At 45.1% G+C, this 17,884-nt stretch overlaps 1 protein-coding gene across 1 annotated transcript; it reads left to right on the top strand.

Moving 5' to 3' along the window:
* Window positions 1-524: 524 nt before the first annotated feature.
* Window positions 525-17,863, top strand: LOC139653905 (centromere protein F-like). Its single transcript, XM_071530917.1, has 17 exons — window positions 525-683; window positions 1,959-2,396; window positions 3,343-3,539; window positions 4,386-4,489; window positions 4,839-4,903; window positions 5,560-5,824; window positions 7,850-8,043; window positions 8,661-8,786; window positions 9,018-9,146; window positions 11,099-11,221; window positions 12,341-12,476; window positions 13,021-14,567; window positions 15,102-16,079; window positions 16,428-16,828; window positions 17,131-17,230; window positions 17,481-17,718; window positions 17,835-17,863. The coding sequence occupies exons 2-17, from the start codon at window positions 2,235-2,237 to the stop codon at window positions 17,861-17,863; spliced, it is 4,794 nt and encodes a 1,597-aa protein (XP_071387018.1). The 5' UTR covers window positions 525-683; window positions 1,959-2,234.
* Window positions 17,864-17,884: the final 21 nt, after the last annotated feature.

The following is a 17,884-nucleotide window of genomic DNA, read 5'->3' as shown; positions in this document are numbered from 1 at the left end:
GCTTGTATTGCATTATACATTTCACTGAAACTCAAACAAATTATGTCAGGCTGAGTTTGAGATGGCAGAAAGTGCTAAGAGGATCCAACCGCAGCACCTCAGACCTCCGTCCTGGGCCCCTGGGTTAGCTAAGGACAGGATGAGGGTTAGGTTAGGGTTAGAGTTATGGGTCCGGGAACCCTATCACTGCGCATGCTCCAACCCTCCTGCCTTCTTCCAATTGGCTCGCAGAACTGGGGGTCTCATGAGGATCCTGCAGTTGAACCATGGATGTATTAAACTCGAGTTGGCCTCTCCTCCTGCTTGCTGCCGGTCCCCTCGCTTCCGGGTTGGAGCGCCTCTCCGTATCGTCGCTAGAGGTCATCAGAGGTTCAAGTCGCTGCGAGCCCTTTTCCCAAACATTGCTCTGCTACGTCACCAGCTCCCGCCCCGCCTCGTGCCACAACGACTCTTGTTGGCTTGTCAGGCTGCACGAGACTCGCGGCATCTTGTTGCAGATATGAAAACTGTCAGATAGACGTTAGCCGTGGCTTCATCAGAAGTAATTATCCGCTCGTTACATAGCAAAAAGGCCAGAGGCGGTAATTCCGCCACCTGTTTAATAACAGTACCACAGCCCGCCACTTCACGATGTAAGCTGTCTGGGAGCCCTGCCGCCTTTTTAACCAGCTGTAAAGTGAGTGGTAAGTACTGTGGGTTAGCCTCTAGCATGGCAGCTAACGTTAGGTTTGTGTCACTCTCCCACTGACTGCTGACTGACTAAACACCAACAAGCGATACAAACGTCTGTCTTTCATTCAGAGTGAGAAAGTAATCTCGTTACCAACTCGCTGACACTGTAATTTAAATTAACGCCTGACGTTAAACTGATACTTAACTGTCCTATTTCTTTATTTTGAAGTTGTCACTTCACTTGTTCACTTGTTCACTTACACTCTTGTTCCATCTGAACCTCGTGATCAGACAGTGCCACAGCACAGGCCAGGGTCCAACTTCTACAAATCTGCCTGCTCGATCCTGTTAGCGCAGGTTTAAGTTACTTTTATTTCATGAACATCTGGGTGTCTTTTGGCTGCCTCTTTTAGGAGGCTTAACATGCTACATGTTTACCAGCTTCTTGTTTTCACTAACTCAAGGTTTATGTTTTCCTATTGTAATCACACAAACAAACACACGCTGAAACAGTTCTCCTACAATAGCATTGTTATTTTGTAGTCTTTGTTGTCATGTGAGGTGCTTGTCACACTGAACCACCTGTCACCTCCACAGCATTTCTGCCGTTCCTGTCCTTAGATCAATGTAAACACAGTGACCTGCAAGCAATGAAGGAAACAATCCAGTGCATCTGTAGAAGATCAGATTGGAGTTATTGCTGTTATAGCCTTGGGGCTAGGGTGCATGTCGAAACTTGACTCAGAATTAACCTTCACAGGTTTGGTCAGGCCATGATTTTCAATCAGGCTTTTCTTCATTCCGCCTGTGTGTGTGTGTATGTGTGTATGTGTGTGTGTGTGTGTGTGTGTGTGTGGGCGCGTGTGCGCGAATTTGGTTGCACATGCCCATATACACATAATGCTAGCAAATGCTGTTAATACTGTTTATAGGTCTTTAGAAACAATTATCAAACATGGGATGTACTCTGAGCATGTCACTTCTACAGAGGCTTGTGTGTGTGTGTGTGTGGTTTTGCTATTTTCAACTTGAAGTGCTCTCGGAAACTGGCATGCGATCTGGTTGGAAAACATTGAGTCACAGCAGCACAGCGCTGACTACCAGCATCTCCTTGGGGGATCAAAACCTTAGTAACCTAACATATTCAAAGTCAGGACACACAGCTGATTGAAACATGCTTAGATTGATGCAGCACGGATTCCATTCTCTGTCACAACACACCAGACACGTTCACACACACCTACATGCACCTTACTTAACAGCCTTGTACTTCTTCTCTATTGCAGAGTCTGTTTACTGCTGTGGTGCTTGCTGCTTCACTCCAGCTGCTGGCTCCCATGGCTCCAGTAGCTGTCCCTGAATCTGTTGGCCAGGAATAGGGCAGGCCAGTTGCCGCATTGTCTTGTGGATGCCAAATTTCATCAGCCACTCCAACGATTTCGGACACCAAATTGCCTTTTACAATAGAAAGGAGTGGTTTTGCTTACCCACCAAAGTGGCTGGTAGAGCTGACAAGCTGAAAAACCAGAGGTAAAAGGTTGTAGTGGCCCAGGCAGAGAGAGATGAGCTGGGCGGAGGAGGACTGGACGGTGGGGCTGTCTGGACGGGTCCTGCAGAAGGTGAAGGAGCTGCAGGTCCAGCAGGAGAGACTGTCCAGAGAGAGCAGGCAGAGACAGCTGCAGCTAGACAACAGCCAGGCTGCCCTCGACAAACAGACTGTTAAGGTACAGACAGCCATGCTGGTTTATTACCAGTTGATTTTAAGTGTGTCCCTTAGTGACAGAATTGTTCAACTATTGTTTAGTTATATGATGCTGCTCCCTGCGAAAATAATAAGAATCACAAATATTAGCAAAAATACATCATTGGTATATTCATTGGTATATATTTTCCTGGCATTGAGAGAGACTGAGGTGTTGACGTCATCAGTGTGATGGGTTTTACACAGGGATGGGGGATGTTGTTTGATGCATATTGGCCAGGTAACTTGGTCCTTTTCCTAACATTGTCATGCTGTTATTCTGTTTCAAGGTTAGATGGAGGACCTACATTCTGACTGGTGTCTAACTGTACAGCCTATTTGCAATAGGCATATTTAGTATTGGCTAAGCTCAATTCATTTTAAGCTTGGTAAATTTGAAGTTTGGTTGTGTTTGTAAGGTTATAGTGCATAGTACCAGCAACATAGTCTGCTTTAGAAATACACAAAACTACCAACACAATCTCAATACAACACCAACGTGTATTGTGTGTCCTACAATTAGGCCTAGTTGTTGTTTTTTTGGCATTTTACAGGTATATAGCCACAAACTGTTCTGAGCTAGTATGTTTTCAGCATTAGCCTTTTTGGTGTTTGAGTCACAATTGAAAATGGCAAACATCATTTAGTTTGGTATGTCTCTGACAAGACTGTCAACATTCTTATTGCAACATTTTGTCAAGGATATTACATTTTCTAAATATTTGATAACCTGCCCAATTCTGCCATGCACTGGCTTCGTCAACAACCTCTGACAGGATTTGAGGAGTGTCTTCAATTTCTTTAATACTAAAATGGAATTCTGCACCTTTTCCTCCTATAATCATGTCTTGTGTTTTTGATTTCTCCTCTCTTCTCCTCTCCTCCTTTTTTTCCTCTGTCCCCTCCTCCTCTCCTGTCATCTCTTCCAGTATCAGGAGGTGCGTGGGGAGCTCCAGGTGGTTCATAGGGAGCTCCAGGGTGCCCGGGAGGAGGCGAAGGCCGGGGCGTCCGCCAAGGAGCGTCTGTCCCAGGACCTTCAGACCAAGCAGGCCCAGGTCTGCTCTCTGGAGGGCCAGCTGGACTCCGCTCGCACCCTCACCCACAACCTCACCCAGGAGGTCAAAAGGTCAGCGCCGAGGAAAATGAAAGGGTTTTTTCTTTTTTAGTCGGGACAAGTTACTGCTCTATCCGTTGCTCCATTTCAATCTGTCTTGTAAGTTGCTTCATTTTGTTTTAATGGGATTATGAATAGGGTTGCATGCCTTGCTGCAAGCTAAATTTACCATTAAGGACAACAAAAGTCTTGACCTTGGCCTTGTCTTCCACTGGTATTAAAGCTAAATTTGACACAGTGAAATACACACAATGCTTCAATGTTCACAATGCTAAAAAAAAATAATTCTAAAAGTAATAACAGAAATCAAAGTATAGTGAATAGATTTTCTGCCATTTTTTCCACATGTATAAAGCTATTTGATCTCTTTAATGGAGGAAAATGGATTGTATCTGAATCACTTTTGTCCAGTGAAGCGCACACTAGATTATACTGTTCAGTAAAAGGAACAGATCTGGAAAACAGACATTACTGGATCTGTAATGTAATTTTGAGACAGTGAAATGATGTTTGTATGCTCCAGGGCCAGTTTGGTATCTGTTACTCTTAAGCTACTTGGCCCAGTATGATGATTATATGACACCAATGAAAATGGCCCATTATCTTTTGTTGTTTGTACCCTCTGGTGTTTTTCCTAGATCTGGGTTTTGTTTAATTTTATATTAGATGAAACTTAATGATCCCTTTGGGTAAATTGGATCACTTAAGATAATTTGATGCCATATCAGCAGATAAAGCCTTCATCTGTTCTGTTGGACCTTACATCACGTCTCTCCTTGTTCTTCCTAACCCTCCTCTCTTCTCTGTTTCCTTGTGCCCCCACCTCCCTCTGTTTCTCCCTCCATCCCTCTCTCCCAGGCTGGAGGCCGAGCTGGAGAAGCTGCAGAATAGCAGCAGGTCGGGAGACTCCAGCCTGTTCTCCACCCCCTGCTGGAATATAGCCTCGCCCTGGGAACACAATGGTACTGTCCTATAACTTTATGGCTCTCTCTCTGTCTTTGCTCCCTGAAGACTAGAGGACTGTCTCTTCCCTGTCCTGTCATTAATAGATAGTATAGTGTGGAAAAACCACAGGACTCCAAAATAAGCAGCGAGGTCATAAATTAATTCCCATGGCTCCCCCCCAGCCCCCCACCCCCTCCCCCCCTCCCCCTCTCTCTCTGCTCTGTGGGGACTGCAGTATTGTCTCATTCCTGTCTTGTCATTAGACTCAGTAAACCACTTGGGTTCTTCACTGCTGTTGTTCCTGTCAGGCGTTGGACCTTGGTTTTGTACGGAGCCCATCCGTAATGTTGTGTTGTTGTCCTGTAGGGGGCAGAAAGGAGGAGAGGCCGGGGCACAGAGGAGAAGGGGACAGCCGGGCGCTGCACATCCGAGTGAGTACCAGCATGTGCCAACACTGGGTTGGTCTCACAAAACTGGGTTATGTCTAGTCCAAGGCCAGTGTGGTTTTTCAGGCGAAAGCTCTTGATTTCAAGTTGTGGGATTTGGCTCAGTTCTTGTCAGTGAAACCAGACATATTTTATTTTTTTACCATGGTGCTGTTGTCATGGCACCATGGTCAACAAAAGGCAGCTTCAGGTCAGTCAGTCAGGGTGCAACACTTGACTCATCTATACTTGTACACCATTAAACTTCATCATGGTGTATAGCACTTGAGAAAATCCTTTTCTACAAATCCAGTCTGTTGTTCAGTGAGCAGTATCTAATTTTTAGAAAGGAAGAAGTTTGTATTATGTAAAAATGGAACTCTTCACACCTGAGCTGCAAAATTTCTCACAACTCCCACAATCCTCCTCTTGTATTCAGAAAGAATACAAGAAAATCTGTACTTGTTAGTTACGATGTGTCATGAATACAACAACGACTCTTTTTATGAGAGGCACTTTATAAAATGCTTTGTTAAAGTTAATGTGAATGAGTTGCATTTGAGTATTGTTGCTATTAAATCCTGCTAGAGTGTTTCTCCTAGCTTGACATCCTGTTTAGGCAAACGCCCTCTGTCTCATGTTTTCTCTCCTCTCCCCTTCAGCAGCAGCTCCAGTTCTCAGATGTGCCCGCTGCCTCGTTGCCACGACAACAGCACAAGAGCACACCCCACCGCCACCCGTCCGACCAATCGGACGTCTTCTCCACTCCCTTGGCAGCGTTTCCGTGGGAACGGGATGACTCGAGGCCAGCGGGCAGGGGACGGCCCCCTCCCTCTCCCCCGCCGCCCTGCACTGATGTCATCAGTCGAGGCCAGTCGGAACGGGGGGATTGTGGGAAGGTGGAGGACCCCAGGAGAGAGACAGACAGTGAGTGAGGGTGGCAAGGTGTCATCGTGGCAACATAGTTTGACTGATTGTTGCCCATTTGGTGTTTGTAAAGATAAACACACACACGCAGCTCAGCACTTATGTCATTACTTTAGCTTTTAGTTTGTGATCTTTGTAAAATCTTTGACAGTGTTTGGGGATAACTGGCTCTTATTTGCATATTTATATCATGATATATGGATAGTTATACTGTAATGGCAGTGATTTTAGGCTGAGCAACAAAGCCAGATGATGAATTTACAAAACAAATTATATTTTTCCAGCCACGGATGCAGGTTTCAGCTGTGGGGGGCTACCACAGCTCAGTCAGTGTAAAGCAAACAGTGCAGATTCATCCTAAATCTCCTGTACTCAGCTTAACCTTAAACAACACTTGTTACATAACAGGTTGCCTAGAAGCCACTGGCTCATCCACAGACTCCTCTGCCTACATTCAGGCTAGCTAGATGTTGTTGAGTGACTCCTAGTATACATTATAGGTGTGATATAACAACCCCCACCCCAGCATGTGTGTTTTTGTGTGTGTGTTTGTTCAGAGCAGGAAGGGGACAGATCAATGTGAACCAATAAAGGCTTCCTTTAGCTGCTGGGGAGCGGAGGGGGAGGGGAGCTGCAGTGTTTACTTTAGGTGTGCTTTTCGGCTGGCTGGAGTGTGTGTGTGTGTGTGTGTGTGTGTGTGTGTGTGTGTGTGTGTGTGTGTGTGTGTGTGTGTGTGTGTGTGTGTGTGTGTGTGTGTGTGTGTGTGTGTGTGTGTGTGTGTGTGTGTGTGTGTGTGTGTGTAACAGGGTTTTTATTTCTTTGACTGCAAGACTGTTGGGAAACTGTGTTAGTGCGTCAACATACCAGTATATCAGTCAGAGTCAACCATAAACATACAACAGATGTCCCAAAAACATTCAGAAGTAACACATTTTATTCTGATACATTTTCATTGTTTCTTTATGGCCTGATGGTGACAATGATAATAGCTATTTTGTATAGCTCTTTACTTCAAAAGTTAAACAGCTGTAAAATAAAAGGAACATAAAAAACACATTGATTTACTATGTACTGTGCTAAAATATTAGAGTGTGAAGTGGGAGAGTTGATGTCAACACTGGCTTAGGAAATGAACAGCCTGAAATCCACAGGCCTTGTGAAAGAGTATCTTATCATGCAGCTCATCAGTCAGCCAGCCTGTATGGATTGACCCCATTTGTCAGACCCCAGCTGTCTGCTGCTGTTGTGTTGTGGTGGTCGTGTGTGAAATGAAGTTATCCTTGGTAATCATTTTTGTCATTATTTTTTTAGTTTTAATTATGTGTGTTTTTCCCCAGTGTTGCCTCTCCCCTCTTTTTCCGTTGTCAGCCTCCACCCACTCAACCACCTTTCACCCATTTAAAGCAGAAATCCACCCTGTAATAGGATTCAAATGTTTTTCTTGCTATGATTTTGCCTTTGACAAATCAGTCTATATCTGTGAATATGAATCAACCTTTTCTCCCAAAGCCAAATCCCAGAATAGTAATAGAGACCAAACCTGGAGCTGCTCCCTTTACAATAACATGGTATCAACAGTTTCTGAAAGTCTTCAAATAAATCATCTTAATTTAAGGCCTTAAATGTATTAACATGTCTTAAATACAGGTATTAGAAGTCTTAGTTTTTCATCATACAGTGACAGGTCTGTTTGTGCTGTATGTCTACTCTTAACTTAATACAGAATAAGGTTAGTACAATCTGCTTTACTAAACACAATTGGACTTAATGTTCCTTAACAATTCATTTCTTGTTGTCCTTTTTCTTATACTGCCCATTGATATATTCAGAACTGTTCAGTTTGAAACAGGCTGGTTTTGCCAGCTTTAATTCTTCATATTGGTTTTTAAATGTGTCTTAAATTCACCTCCAGGTAGAATTAAAAGGCCTTAAAGTCTTAAATGTGGCTTTCTGAGGCCTGCAGATTCCCTGATACTGATTTGTGGACTGTCTTTAACAACTCTGCGTGTCTGGTCCGTCCACCAGTGTGTGTGTCGGAGCTGCAGAGTCGTGTGTGTGCTCTGGAGGGGGAGCTGCATGCGGAGGCCCAGAGGCTGAAGGCGAGTCATGAGGAGCTGGTGCAGAGCAGCAAGGAGCTGGCCTCCAGGGAGCTCAACCTGCAGAGAGCCCGCGACCAGCTGGGCCTGGCACACACACGCATGGCCCAGGAGAGCGAACGGGTAATACACACACACACACACACACACACACACACACACACACACACACACAAACTCAAGTATGCAATAATAAAATGCCTTTCACTCCTTCCACTATCTGCCACTGCCAGAAATTGAAAGCTTTAGCTCAGTTTGTGCCCTCTTCCTGTTTTGTGCCGTAAAGCAATATAACAGATTTCCCACCAAATATAACCCAGTGGCACACAATGTAAAATGCAGCATAGAGGCTGGTAGAGGCTGCCAGTCTTCATGCTGATGGTCGCATTTGTTTACAGTAACTATACTCATGTCTCAAAATTAATGTGGTAATGATTTATTGATGTTAAAATGCTACAAGTAGCACCTTTGTGAATCAAATAAAAGAAAAACATATCAATCAAAAGCATCATGCTTGTAAAATAAATTAAAACAAGAACGCATCATAAGATAAAAAAGATTAGAGGGTAAAACACATAAAAAAGCAAATATTTTACTTGTGACTGACTGCAATACACATACACACCCACCCTTCACAGGCATACACACTCCAAGCCCACGGTGGGCTGAAGATATAGACACACATAGACATCTTGCTGTCAATGAAGAGGATATTTTGTGTGTGTGTGTGTGTGCGGCAGGCATCAGGAGCTGAGCAGAGGCTGAGGCAGCTGCAGGAGGAGCTGAAGTGTCAGAGGCAGAACACCGAGAGCAGCCGACTGCAACACCAACAACGCACCAAGGAGCTGGAGAAACTGCATCAGAGGGTGAGAGAGAGAGAGAGAGAGAGAGATGGATGGATGGATGGATGGATGAATGAAGGGAGAGGGTGAGAAACAACAACAGAGAGAGGAAGAAAGAGTGATTTCATCTCACTTTTGAATGAGAGTGAGAGTTTTAATTTTTTCCATTCTCTCCTTAGGTAAAATAAATGTACCACACTTTTCAAATTGAACTTGGTGGCTTTAATTTTTGTGTGTGTGTGTGTTGTGCGCCAGGACTTGTTGGAGCTGCAGAAGGAGAGACAGTGCCTGGAGAAGCAGCATCAGCAGGAAGTGAATAAACTCAACCAGGAGCTCCAACAGGCCAGGACGCTCCACAACGCCCTGCAGGCCCAGACTGACAAGGTACACACACACATACACACTCTCTCACACACACACAGTCTTTCTCTGTACATATACACACACACAATCACACGCATACCAAACACACTCACCTTACACATATAGAAGGTGCTGCACAAGCTCTCTAACTTCCATACACACTCATACACTATAATTTATCCACACTGGAAACTGTGGACCTTAATGAAACACATGTGGTTTATCTCTTGAGTTCACATGTCTTGTCTGTTTTCCCAGCTATTTCCTGCCTGTCCTTCTTTCTCTCTCTTCTCTCCCTCTCTCAATCCTAAGGGACTTGTAGTATTTGTTCCAAAGGTCAATAAACTAATGTCACTTCTTCTCCCACGCTTGCTTCTTGCCCTTGCTCGTTGTTTTTCTCACTCTCCGTTTCACTCTCTTGCTCTGTTTCTTTTTTCTTTTTCTTTTTTCTCTCCCAACCCATTCTCTCCTCTTCCTCCTCCTCCTCTCGGTTTCTCCCCAGTGGAAGGGTTGAGCGGCGAAGGTAATAACCCTGTGACTGTGTTTGACGATGCAGAATGCTTTGACTATGGGAGCGTGAAACAAAACTCATAACTTGTAACTCGTGTGTGTGTGTGAGAGAGAGGAATAGTCTGCATTCTCATTAAGGGAGGCATGAAGGCATGACTGCGGGATGGGGGCGAAGATGGAGGGAAGGTGTGTGTGTGTTTGGGCATTGCATGAGGACAGTTTTTTTTTGTGCAAATGCGTGAAGGAATTTTGTATCAGCATAAAAATAATAATACAGAGTTCAAAGGTGAGCTTCTCGACACCTACCGACTCAAATAACTTTCATTCCTACGCTGTTAGACAAGCCGTTATTCATGGTGCTTAAGTTCTTAACAATGGGTATTCAGCCTACACACAAAAACCTGTCTCTAAAAACCTCACTGTAAGCTCTCTGGAAACCACACAGACGTTATCTTGATTGATCTGATAAGGCTACAGACCGCACACACACACACACACACACACACACACACACACACACACACACACAATAGAGGCATAGTTTGTATTGAATCAAATCACGTACTTACACAATCAGAATGACATTCAATTGTTCCCATTTCATGTGATTCAAGTGGCCACTTCACCACTTCACCACCACTTCCTTCTGTCTTTCATAGTTTGAGTTGTGCAATTTGGAGATTTTTATTTTCAAAATATACTGTACCAATGGCATGCAATATTTTATATATACATCACAAAATTGTTAAGTTAATTTTTCTAGATAAAATATCAAATGTTACAATATAAAAAAACTAAGATTTTTACAGATTCTGGCAATTTTAATGCATTAACAGTGTAATCAAAGCATTTGTCAGTAAGCAGGTCATTACAGTGTCATGCTTTGACTGGACGTTTTCAACAGTCCTCACACTCGTCAGAAAACTAAATGAAAAAACATAAAATTGGTCTGGCAATTTCCAGGAGACTGCTGCAAAATCAAATATCTTTGATCATAATAATTGCATAATAACCTCAGACGTGTCTTTAATTTAGTCTACATGCTGTAGATTTCGCAAGTCAAAATGATCCGGTTATTTGATTGGCATGTAGTTGTGATTCATGTGTACTATGGCTTGAGGTGATGTGTCTAATTTTATATGTGAAGCCTATTAGCCTGTTAAGTTTGAGTTAAAGCTAATGAGTTTCCCCAGAGCTGTAGAGAATACATTAGACATAGCTTATGTTAGCTATTTATCTCTTCCCCTTCTTCCATGGTCCTTTCCTTTTAGTTTTTCCTGACTCCTATCCTTATACAAACAGCCATTCAGTTTTTATGGCTTCTACTTTATTCTCTTTAAACACTACTCTTCACCTTTTCCTCTCAACACCCTTGCCTTCCCATCCTCCTTGTCTTCTTATGTCTGTGGTTTCCCTCTCTCCTGGCTTACACTGAATGTTAACTCTCTCCGTTTCTCTGTCAGGTGTCTCTTCAGAAGCAGGCGTTGGACAGAGAGGTGGAGACTCTGAAAGAGAAACTGAAGTGGACAGAGGGACAGCTGCAGGAGAGCCAGAGGAAAGATGCACAGACACAAGCCAAACTAACGGTAACACACACGCGCACACACACACACACACACACACACACACACACACACACACAGGCGAGTGATGGTCCTAAGTCCTTAGTGTAGTGAGTCGGGGTCTAGATGCATCAATTATTCATTACCTAAGTAGTGGACACACACAGAACGCAATTAATTTTTAAACAGTGTCTAAATCTGCCATATGTCAGTCTAGCATTGCTTTATGATAATGAGAAAGTGGCAGCTTCATGGATAGTGCAGCTGTTTTAGTACATGGTACCTCTATGTAGCACTGGAGAGGATTTCACAGAGCAGAGTAGGAAATTAGCACCAGCCACCAAATGCTTTGACTGTGTCTGTCGTCTACTCTACCAGCCACTTTGGCAGGTAACAAACTTATTCTAATCCTATTCTAGTCAGAAAAAAAAAATATTTGACTGTAAAATATTGAATGTGGCTGGTGAATTTTGAGGTTTAGTTGCCACTGTAACCTGCAGACAAGAATAGCTTGTATCCTTTCCTGTCTCAGAGTTAGAGAGATGCTTTTTTATGCATAGCTAATGTCATACATACCAGTGACAGAGCCTGATACAGTAACACTGTAGAGGAACAATAACATGTCAGTGGTAGTTCAGTACATGAATACCTTCTTGTCACATCTGCAACAATGTTGCATTTGTCTGTGACAGTGTTAACCAATTTGTTACCACAGTGACATTGTGTTTATGGCTGTTAGGCTCACCAGCAAGTGGGATAATGCCAGCTAGCAAAAGTACAAAAAGCTGCAGCATCAAGTCCTGATATGAATCTTAAAATGAGACTTGGCAGTATTATACTGTCTACTTAGGGATGCCTATGCAGTCAGCAATGGCTAAGCTTTAAACTTAGTTTATGAAGTTAAAGATTTTGTTGGTTGCATGCCTGTAATTATGACAGAGTAGAGGCTGTAAAGGTACAAAATCAGCATTCTATTTTGATAATAAAGGTTCAATTGAGAGCTGATCATCACTCCCAGAGCAGTACTCCAAGTGATCTAATTCAATCCTTGTAGGGGAGTCTAGACATGTTCAGTTGAGTTTAATTTAATTCAGTTCAGTACACTTGATTCATGTCAATATGTTTTTTTTACCCATGCATTAGGAAGCGCTGCGTGAGGTGGAGGGTGTGACAGCGAGCCTGGAGCTGAGCAGGAAGAAAGAGCGAGCTCTGGAGGAGGATGGGAGGAGACTGGCGGAGGAGCGGGCCGACGCCCTGCACCTCCTCAAAGAACTGCAGGGTGAGGAGAGAGCTGTGGGCAGTCGGTAATTGGATGGGTAATGATGCTAATGGTAACGCGATACATTATTCATCTGAATTCCCTATAGGGAAATTCTCTTTTGGCTTGCCCCTTCACAGGGAGGTCAGAGGTCAGGGTCAGGGTCAGCTATGGAACAGGAGCTGGTAGGGATTCAGTGTGTTGCTCAAGGACACTTCAGCAGGGAGGATACTTGCTGACACAGAGGCATGACAAGTGCATGACATCTGACAAGCTTGGTACATTTCATGCTCATTGACTTTCAATGCAAAAGGCTGCCAGCCCACTGCTGCCCCCTGCTGGTCAATGATGAGAACACCTTTCTTCACAAGTCAAAATACAGTCACCCATCCCAATAATTAACATGTTTATTAAAAGTTGAAAACAGAGTTGAAGTTGAAAACTAGTGATGCTGTTTCTCCACTGTCTGTCTTCCAGACTATTATTTTCTATTGTGTATGGTCTGCAGTTTGAAAAATATCAAATCTTGTTTCTCTTGTTTGTATTTCTTTCCTTCCAACTCCAGACCAGAAGGCTACCCCACCTCCCCCTGTACCACCTGTCCAGTTCTGCCCTGTTGGACAGAGCTTCACCCCTCAACCCTACTCCTCTCACCAACCCCAAGCGCCAGCCCACACCAAGAGACCTGCTGCCCCCACCCGAGGGGAGCAGGGGAGGGAGGAGGAGGGAAAGAAGACAGGGGCACAGATCACTGCAAAGTACCCCTGTGACAGAGAGCCGGGAGAAGGCATCGACTCTGAACACGTCACTGCCTTCCCCTCCACGGACTCTGAACGCTCACAAAGGGCAGGAGAGTGGGGAAAAAGTGAGGCAGAGGAGAAGAAGAGTAGAAATGAGGGAGATGATGCGATGGGTCGTGACAGCTCTAGGACAGAAACACAATCCACGTTTGATACAGCGCTCTCTCGCTCTTCTCAGTCCACTGACGGTACTCTCACTCATACCTCTATGGATGGTGACCACTGTACTTCGATGCTCTCCCCTGAAAAGATCCCCCCTCTTGGGTCCAAGCAGCCCGCACCCTCTGAAGACCTCCAGAGGGAGAACGCTGCGCTGCGTTCAGAGCTACAGGATGTGAGGGAAGAGCTCCAGAAACGTCTGGAGGATCTTGAGACCCAGCGACGGGCCGAGGCCGAGGCCAGGACCCGCCTGAAACAGCTCAGCCGGAAACGCACCAGCCAGGCCGGGGAGAGGGAGGAGCAGGACAGGGAGAGGAGGGCGGAGCTGGAGAGGGAGAAGACTGAGACAGAAAGGTTGAGGAAGGCCCTGGCCGCCCTGGAGGCACAGGTGAAGAGGGAGGAAAGAGAAAGAAGGGCAAAAGGGGAGGAGGAGGGGAAAGAGAAAGCGCTAGAAGACAGGGAGAGTGAAATGATAGAGCTGAATATTCAGCTCAGGAAGCAGCTCGTGCAGGTGAAGGCCCAGCTGGCTTTAGAGCGGGACGAGAGAGAGAGGGAGAAGGAGGAAGAGGAGAAGAAGCGAATGACAAACACTGGCAAAGAGGGGAAGAAGGAGCTGAGCATCAAACTGGCGGAGCTTGAGGCCGAACTGGAGGAGCTGAAGAGTCGCGGGAAGAGAGACTCTCTAGAAGAGAAGAAACTCCCAGAAGCCAACAGCCCGCTGACTTACCTGACTCTCCGCGACGACGAGCTCAACTCCAACATCGTCGGCCTGGACAACAAGCTCCTCCCCTCACCAGAGCAGCACCGCCTCTTTTGCCAATCCACCAATCAGCGTAACACGGCCGTCTCCCAGGCAACGGCAGATCTCATCCAGGAAGAGACAACCGAGACAGTTCTTGAAGGCTCACCTCTGTCAAATGAGGGGCAAACCACTCTGGAGGGCCAGGCAGGGAGGGTTTCCTCTGACCTGGAAGATACCACTCTACGGGTGCCTTACCTCTCGGACCAGAGAAAGGTACCCACTGACCTCCAGAAGGGGGTGTCTGCCCCCTCCGACTTGGCCAAGGAGGTGGAGCGACTGCGTGCGGAGAATGTCAGGGAGGCTGGGCGTGCTAATCAGTACCAAGCTAAGCTGGAGGCTCTGCAGAGTCAGGTAAATAACAATGGATACAGTTCATTACATGTAGTTTCTCCAACTCAAGTTACATTTTTGGGATACAATCAAAATTGACCTTTTCCAATATAAAGTGTGTTTAACTCTTATGATTGTGAGTGACATGCTACAAGTACCCGCACACCTGTGAAAAACGCACACCTGTGACCACATAACATTACTATTTAGATAGTAAGCTTATTGCTTATCAAACATCACTATTCATCCTGCTGCTTATGTGTCACGTAGTAACCATGATATTTAGCTAGTGTTTAAGAATTATATTGCCTGGTGGAAGAAGAACATTTGAATATTATTATGTAAATACTATTGATTCAAAAAAGATCTATCATAACATATTGAGTGTCCTCTCTATCCCTGTTTTATAATAAGCCACTCAACTCATTTTTAACACCACCCTTTAGCTGTTCTTAAAACACAGTAAAGCATGGCATCTGGTGGCTTATTGCCTAATTATAATTTCTCTTTGATTACCTTTCCTCCTCTTTTCTTTGATCTTTATTTTCTCCCCAGGTGACCCGTCAGACCCAGCAGCTCACCATGGCCTTTGACAAGCAGAGCCAGCACATCATAAACCTGCTTGGCGAGCTGCAGGAGAAGGAGAGCGCCGTGCTCAGCCAGGGAGAGGAACTGCAGTGCTGCAGGCAGGAGCTGGCTGCACTCAGGGATGAGAAAGAGGGAGAGGAGGAGAAGAAAAGAAGAGAGGAGGGAGAGAAGATGACGGCCAAAGAGATGGGGGAAGAAGAGCAAGAAGAGAGGAGGCAGGAGAGGGAAAGGCGAGACGAGAAACCAGCGGAGAAGATCTCAGAGCTTTCACCAAATCATGAAAAAACATCTAACATCTTCCTCACTACAAACTCACTGACTGATGCTGCCTCTACTACCCTAAGAGATGCAGGTGAACCAGAGACTGTGACATCTGATGTTGAAAGACCACCAGCTAACAGCCATGAGACTTCTGGGGAACAAAAACCAGACAGAGAAGCACTACAGTCAGTAGCACTGCGGGTCAGTAGCTCTGCCTCTACAGACTCAGAGAAGTCTCAGAGTAACCATGACTCTGCTTGTGCGAAGGAAATGTCACACGCTGTAACCATGCACCAAGATACTACTGAACACGATGAAGATGGCTCAACAGTAGAACTGCTCGCTCTCAAACAGGAGAATCAGCAGCTAAAACAAAGAGTCGAGGTGCTAACGGTCTCAGACAGCAGCGACCTAGCACTACAAGCTGCCAGTGAAAACCGAGAGGACTCAGTCAAGCAAAGCACAAACTCAAGAAATGCAGCTACTTCCTGCTCAGAAGAGGAGACGGCACGCTCCGCCAGTGTACTGAGTGACATCATCACTGAGGGACAGCAATCGAGACAGCAGGATGGGGAGAACAGTGAAGATGAAGGAAGAGATTTAGAAAGGGAAGAGAAGGGGGCCAGGGCTGAAGAGGAGTCAGGAACAGTCTCTCAGCCTCAGATCAGCTTCCTACAGCAACAGGTAGTGTCACCTACCTCACTGTAGAAGAAAAACAAAAAATTATGTAGCTTTGCTATGTCACACTGTCAAGGAAATGGAATATTTTATGCAGTTTGCAGTGCAGATGTTGCTGTTAATCACTGGGAAATTGGATTCATGTTTTCCTTATACATGAGGAAAACACCAAAATATAGTATGATATATTGTAATGTAACATAGAATTATATAGTATAAGTGTAATAAGTAAGTGTATAAGTATACACAAAGATCAAAGATTGACTTGTATTTTGCATATATTCCCCTGTGTGACTTTAATTATTAGGAAGTTCTGTTTCATTAAGTCTACCCTGTTCTGTCCCTCCTGTCCAGGTGGTGGTGCTGCAGGCTGAGCTGCAGTCTCTCTCTGATGAGAACCAGCAGCAGGCCGAGGAGCTCGCTCTATGGAGGCTGGCTTCCCAACCCACCCCAACCTTTGACCAGAACCTCCCCCAGACAAAGAACCACTCTAAGATCCAGGACCACACCTCTGCTCTCAGACAGACCCAGTCAGACCAGCAGCAGACTGACGATGTGTCGTCCCACATCCTGTCAGAGACCCAGACCCAGGCTCCTGCTCCGACTGCCCAGGCCCAGGCTCAGGCACCTACGATGGGCCCCGAGGAGCCAGCGCCCCTGGGTGTCCCTCAGGGTACTGTGACGGTGATCAGAGAAGACGAGCTGCTCCTGTCCTGCTCCTCCAACAGACTGCAAGGCCGCATGCTGGCCTCCAGGTATCTCACACACATATACACACACACACACACACATTCCAAGGGCTAGGGGTGTTGAAGATTATGGCAATAACTTTTATTTGAAACTCTAATTTACCTGTTGAATGTATGTAGAATGATTATGTATTAGTCTACTGTTTACTGTTTGTCCTGCACTGTGTATGGGTTTCTGTCGTATCAGTACATGTCTCTACACTGATGGGAGTAAGACAAACTGACTGCTGTAAATTCATTATATTTGGGTTAGAGTTAATCAAAGCGATTTTGACTGTAATGTTTTGTTATTGTTGTTTCACCACAAGACTGCAGCACAGCAACCTTCCTGAACCAAAGAATCTCCAGCCTCCTAAAAAGACCTCAGCACTTCAAGATTACATTCAGGACACTGCCGTGGTTGATGAGGTGATTTTATGTTTTTTTATTCATCACTCCATTTAGGATCCCTGTGGCATCTCTGTTATTGACATGCCAGTAATTGCTTTGGAGACACTCCTACTTGCTTGTTAATGCTGCCACAGAGCTGTCAACACTCTCAGTCAGTTTCAGAATGGAAAAAAATGCTTCAGGTTGACTTTCAGTCATGGGCCCACATTGTTGTTTACATATTGGATTATAGATTTGGCCTTTAATGAATGTCTTTATTTTCAATCAGGAGTCTGAAAAAGAAAACCTGGAGAGCAACCACTCAAAATGCACAAAGATGAATCCAGCACAGCACAAAGAAAAGAGGGAGGCTGAATTTATCCAAATGTCTTCTGATGAAACAAGTCAGCAACACGTCACCAAAGATCCCCACAAAGTCTCAGGGCCGCAGACCAAAGCAACAGAGTCCCACAAGGAAGATCAAGAGGCCAAACCAAACGCCAAAGCGACCGATGACATAAACAGAAGCAGCGATTCTTCAGAGGATTGGGGAAAGACGAGGAGCACCAGCACTCAAACAGAAGAAAGTCTGAATCCTTCCAGTGCGTCCGCAGCATCTGAACTCCACCATGCCTACACACAGACCGAGGAAGAGGAGGAGGAGGACGATGAAGAATTAGTGGACTCTCCCCC

Source organism: Centroberyx affinis, unplaced genomic scaffold (assembly GCF_046629955.1).
Source record: "Centroberyx affinis isolate AG114_WGS23_722 - 3 ecotype Tasmania unplaced genomic scaffold, CSIRO-AGI_Caff_v1 ptg001999l_1, whole genome shotgun sequence".
In the NCBI taxonomy this organism is placed as follows: domain Eukaryota; kingdom Metazoa; phylum Chordata; class Actinopteri; order Beryciformes; family Berycidae; genus Centroberyx; species Centroberyx affinis.
Note: the sequence above shows the minus strand (reverse complement) of the source record. Positions and strands in the feature narration are given on the sequence as shown.

Bases quoted from the DNA above. Each gene is read 5' to 3' on its own strand.
- LOC139653905 (XM_071530917.1), top strand. From the start codon at position 2,235: ATGAGCTGGGCGGAGGAGGACTGGACGGTGGGGCTGTCTGGACGGGTC. The intron at 5,825-7,849 runs GTGAGTGAGGGT...TCCGTCCACCAG, and splicing joins CCCCAGGAGAGAGACAGACA to TGTGTGTGTCGGAGCTGCAG. The intron at 16,080-16,427 runs GTAGTGTCACCT...CCTCCTGTCCAG, and splicing joins TCAGCTTCCTACAGCAACAG to GTGGTGGTGCTGCAGGCTGA.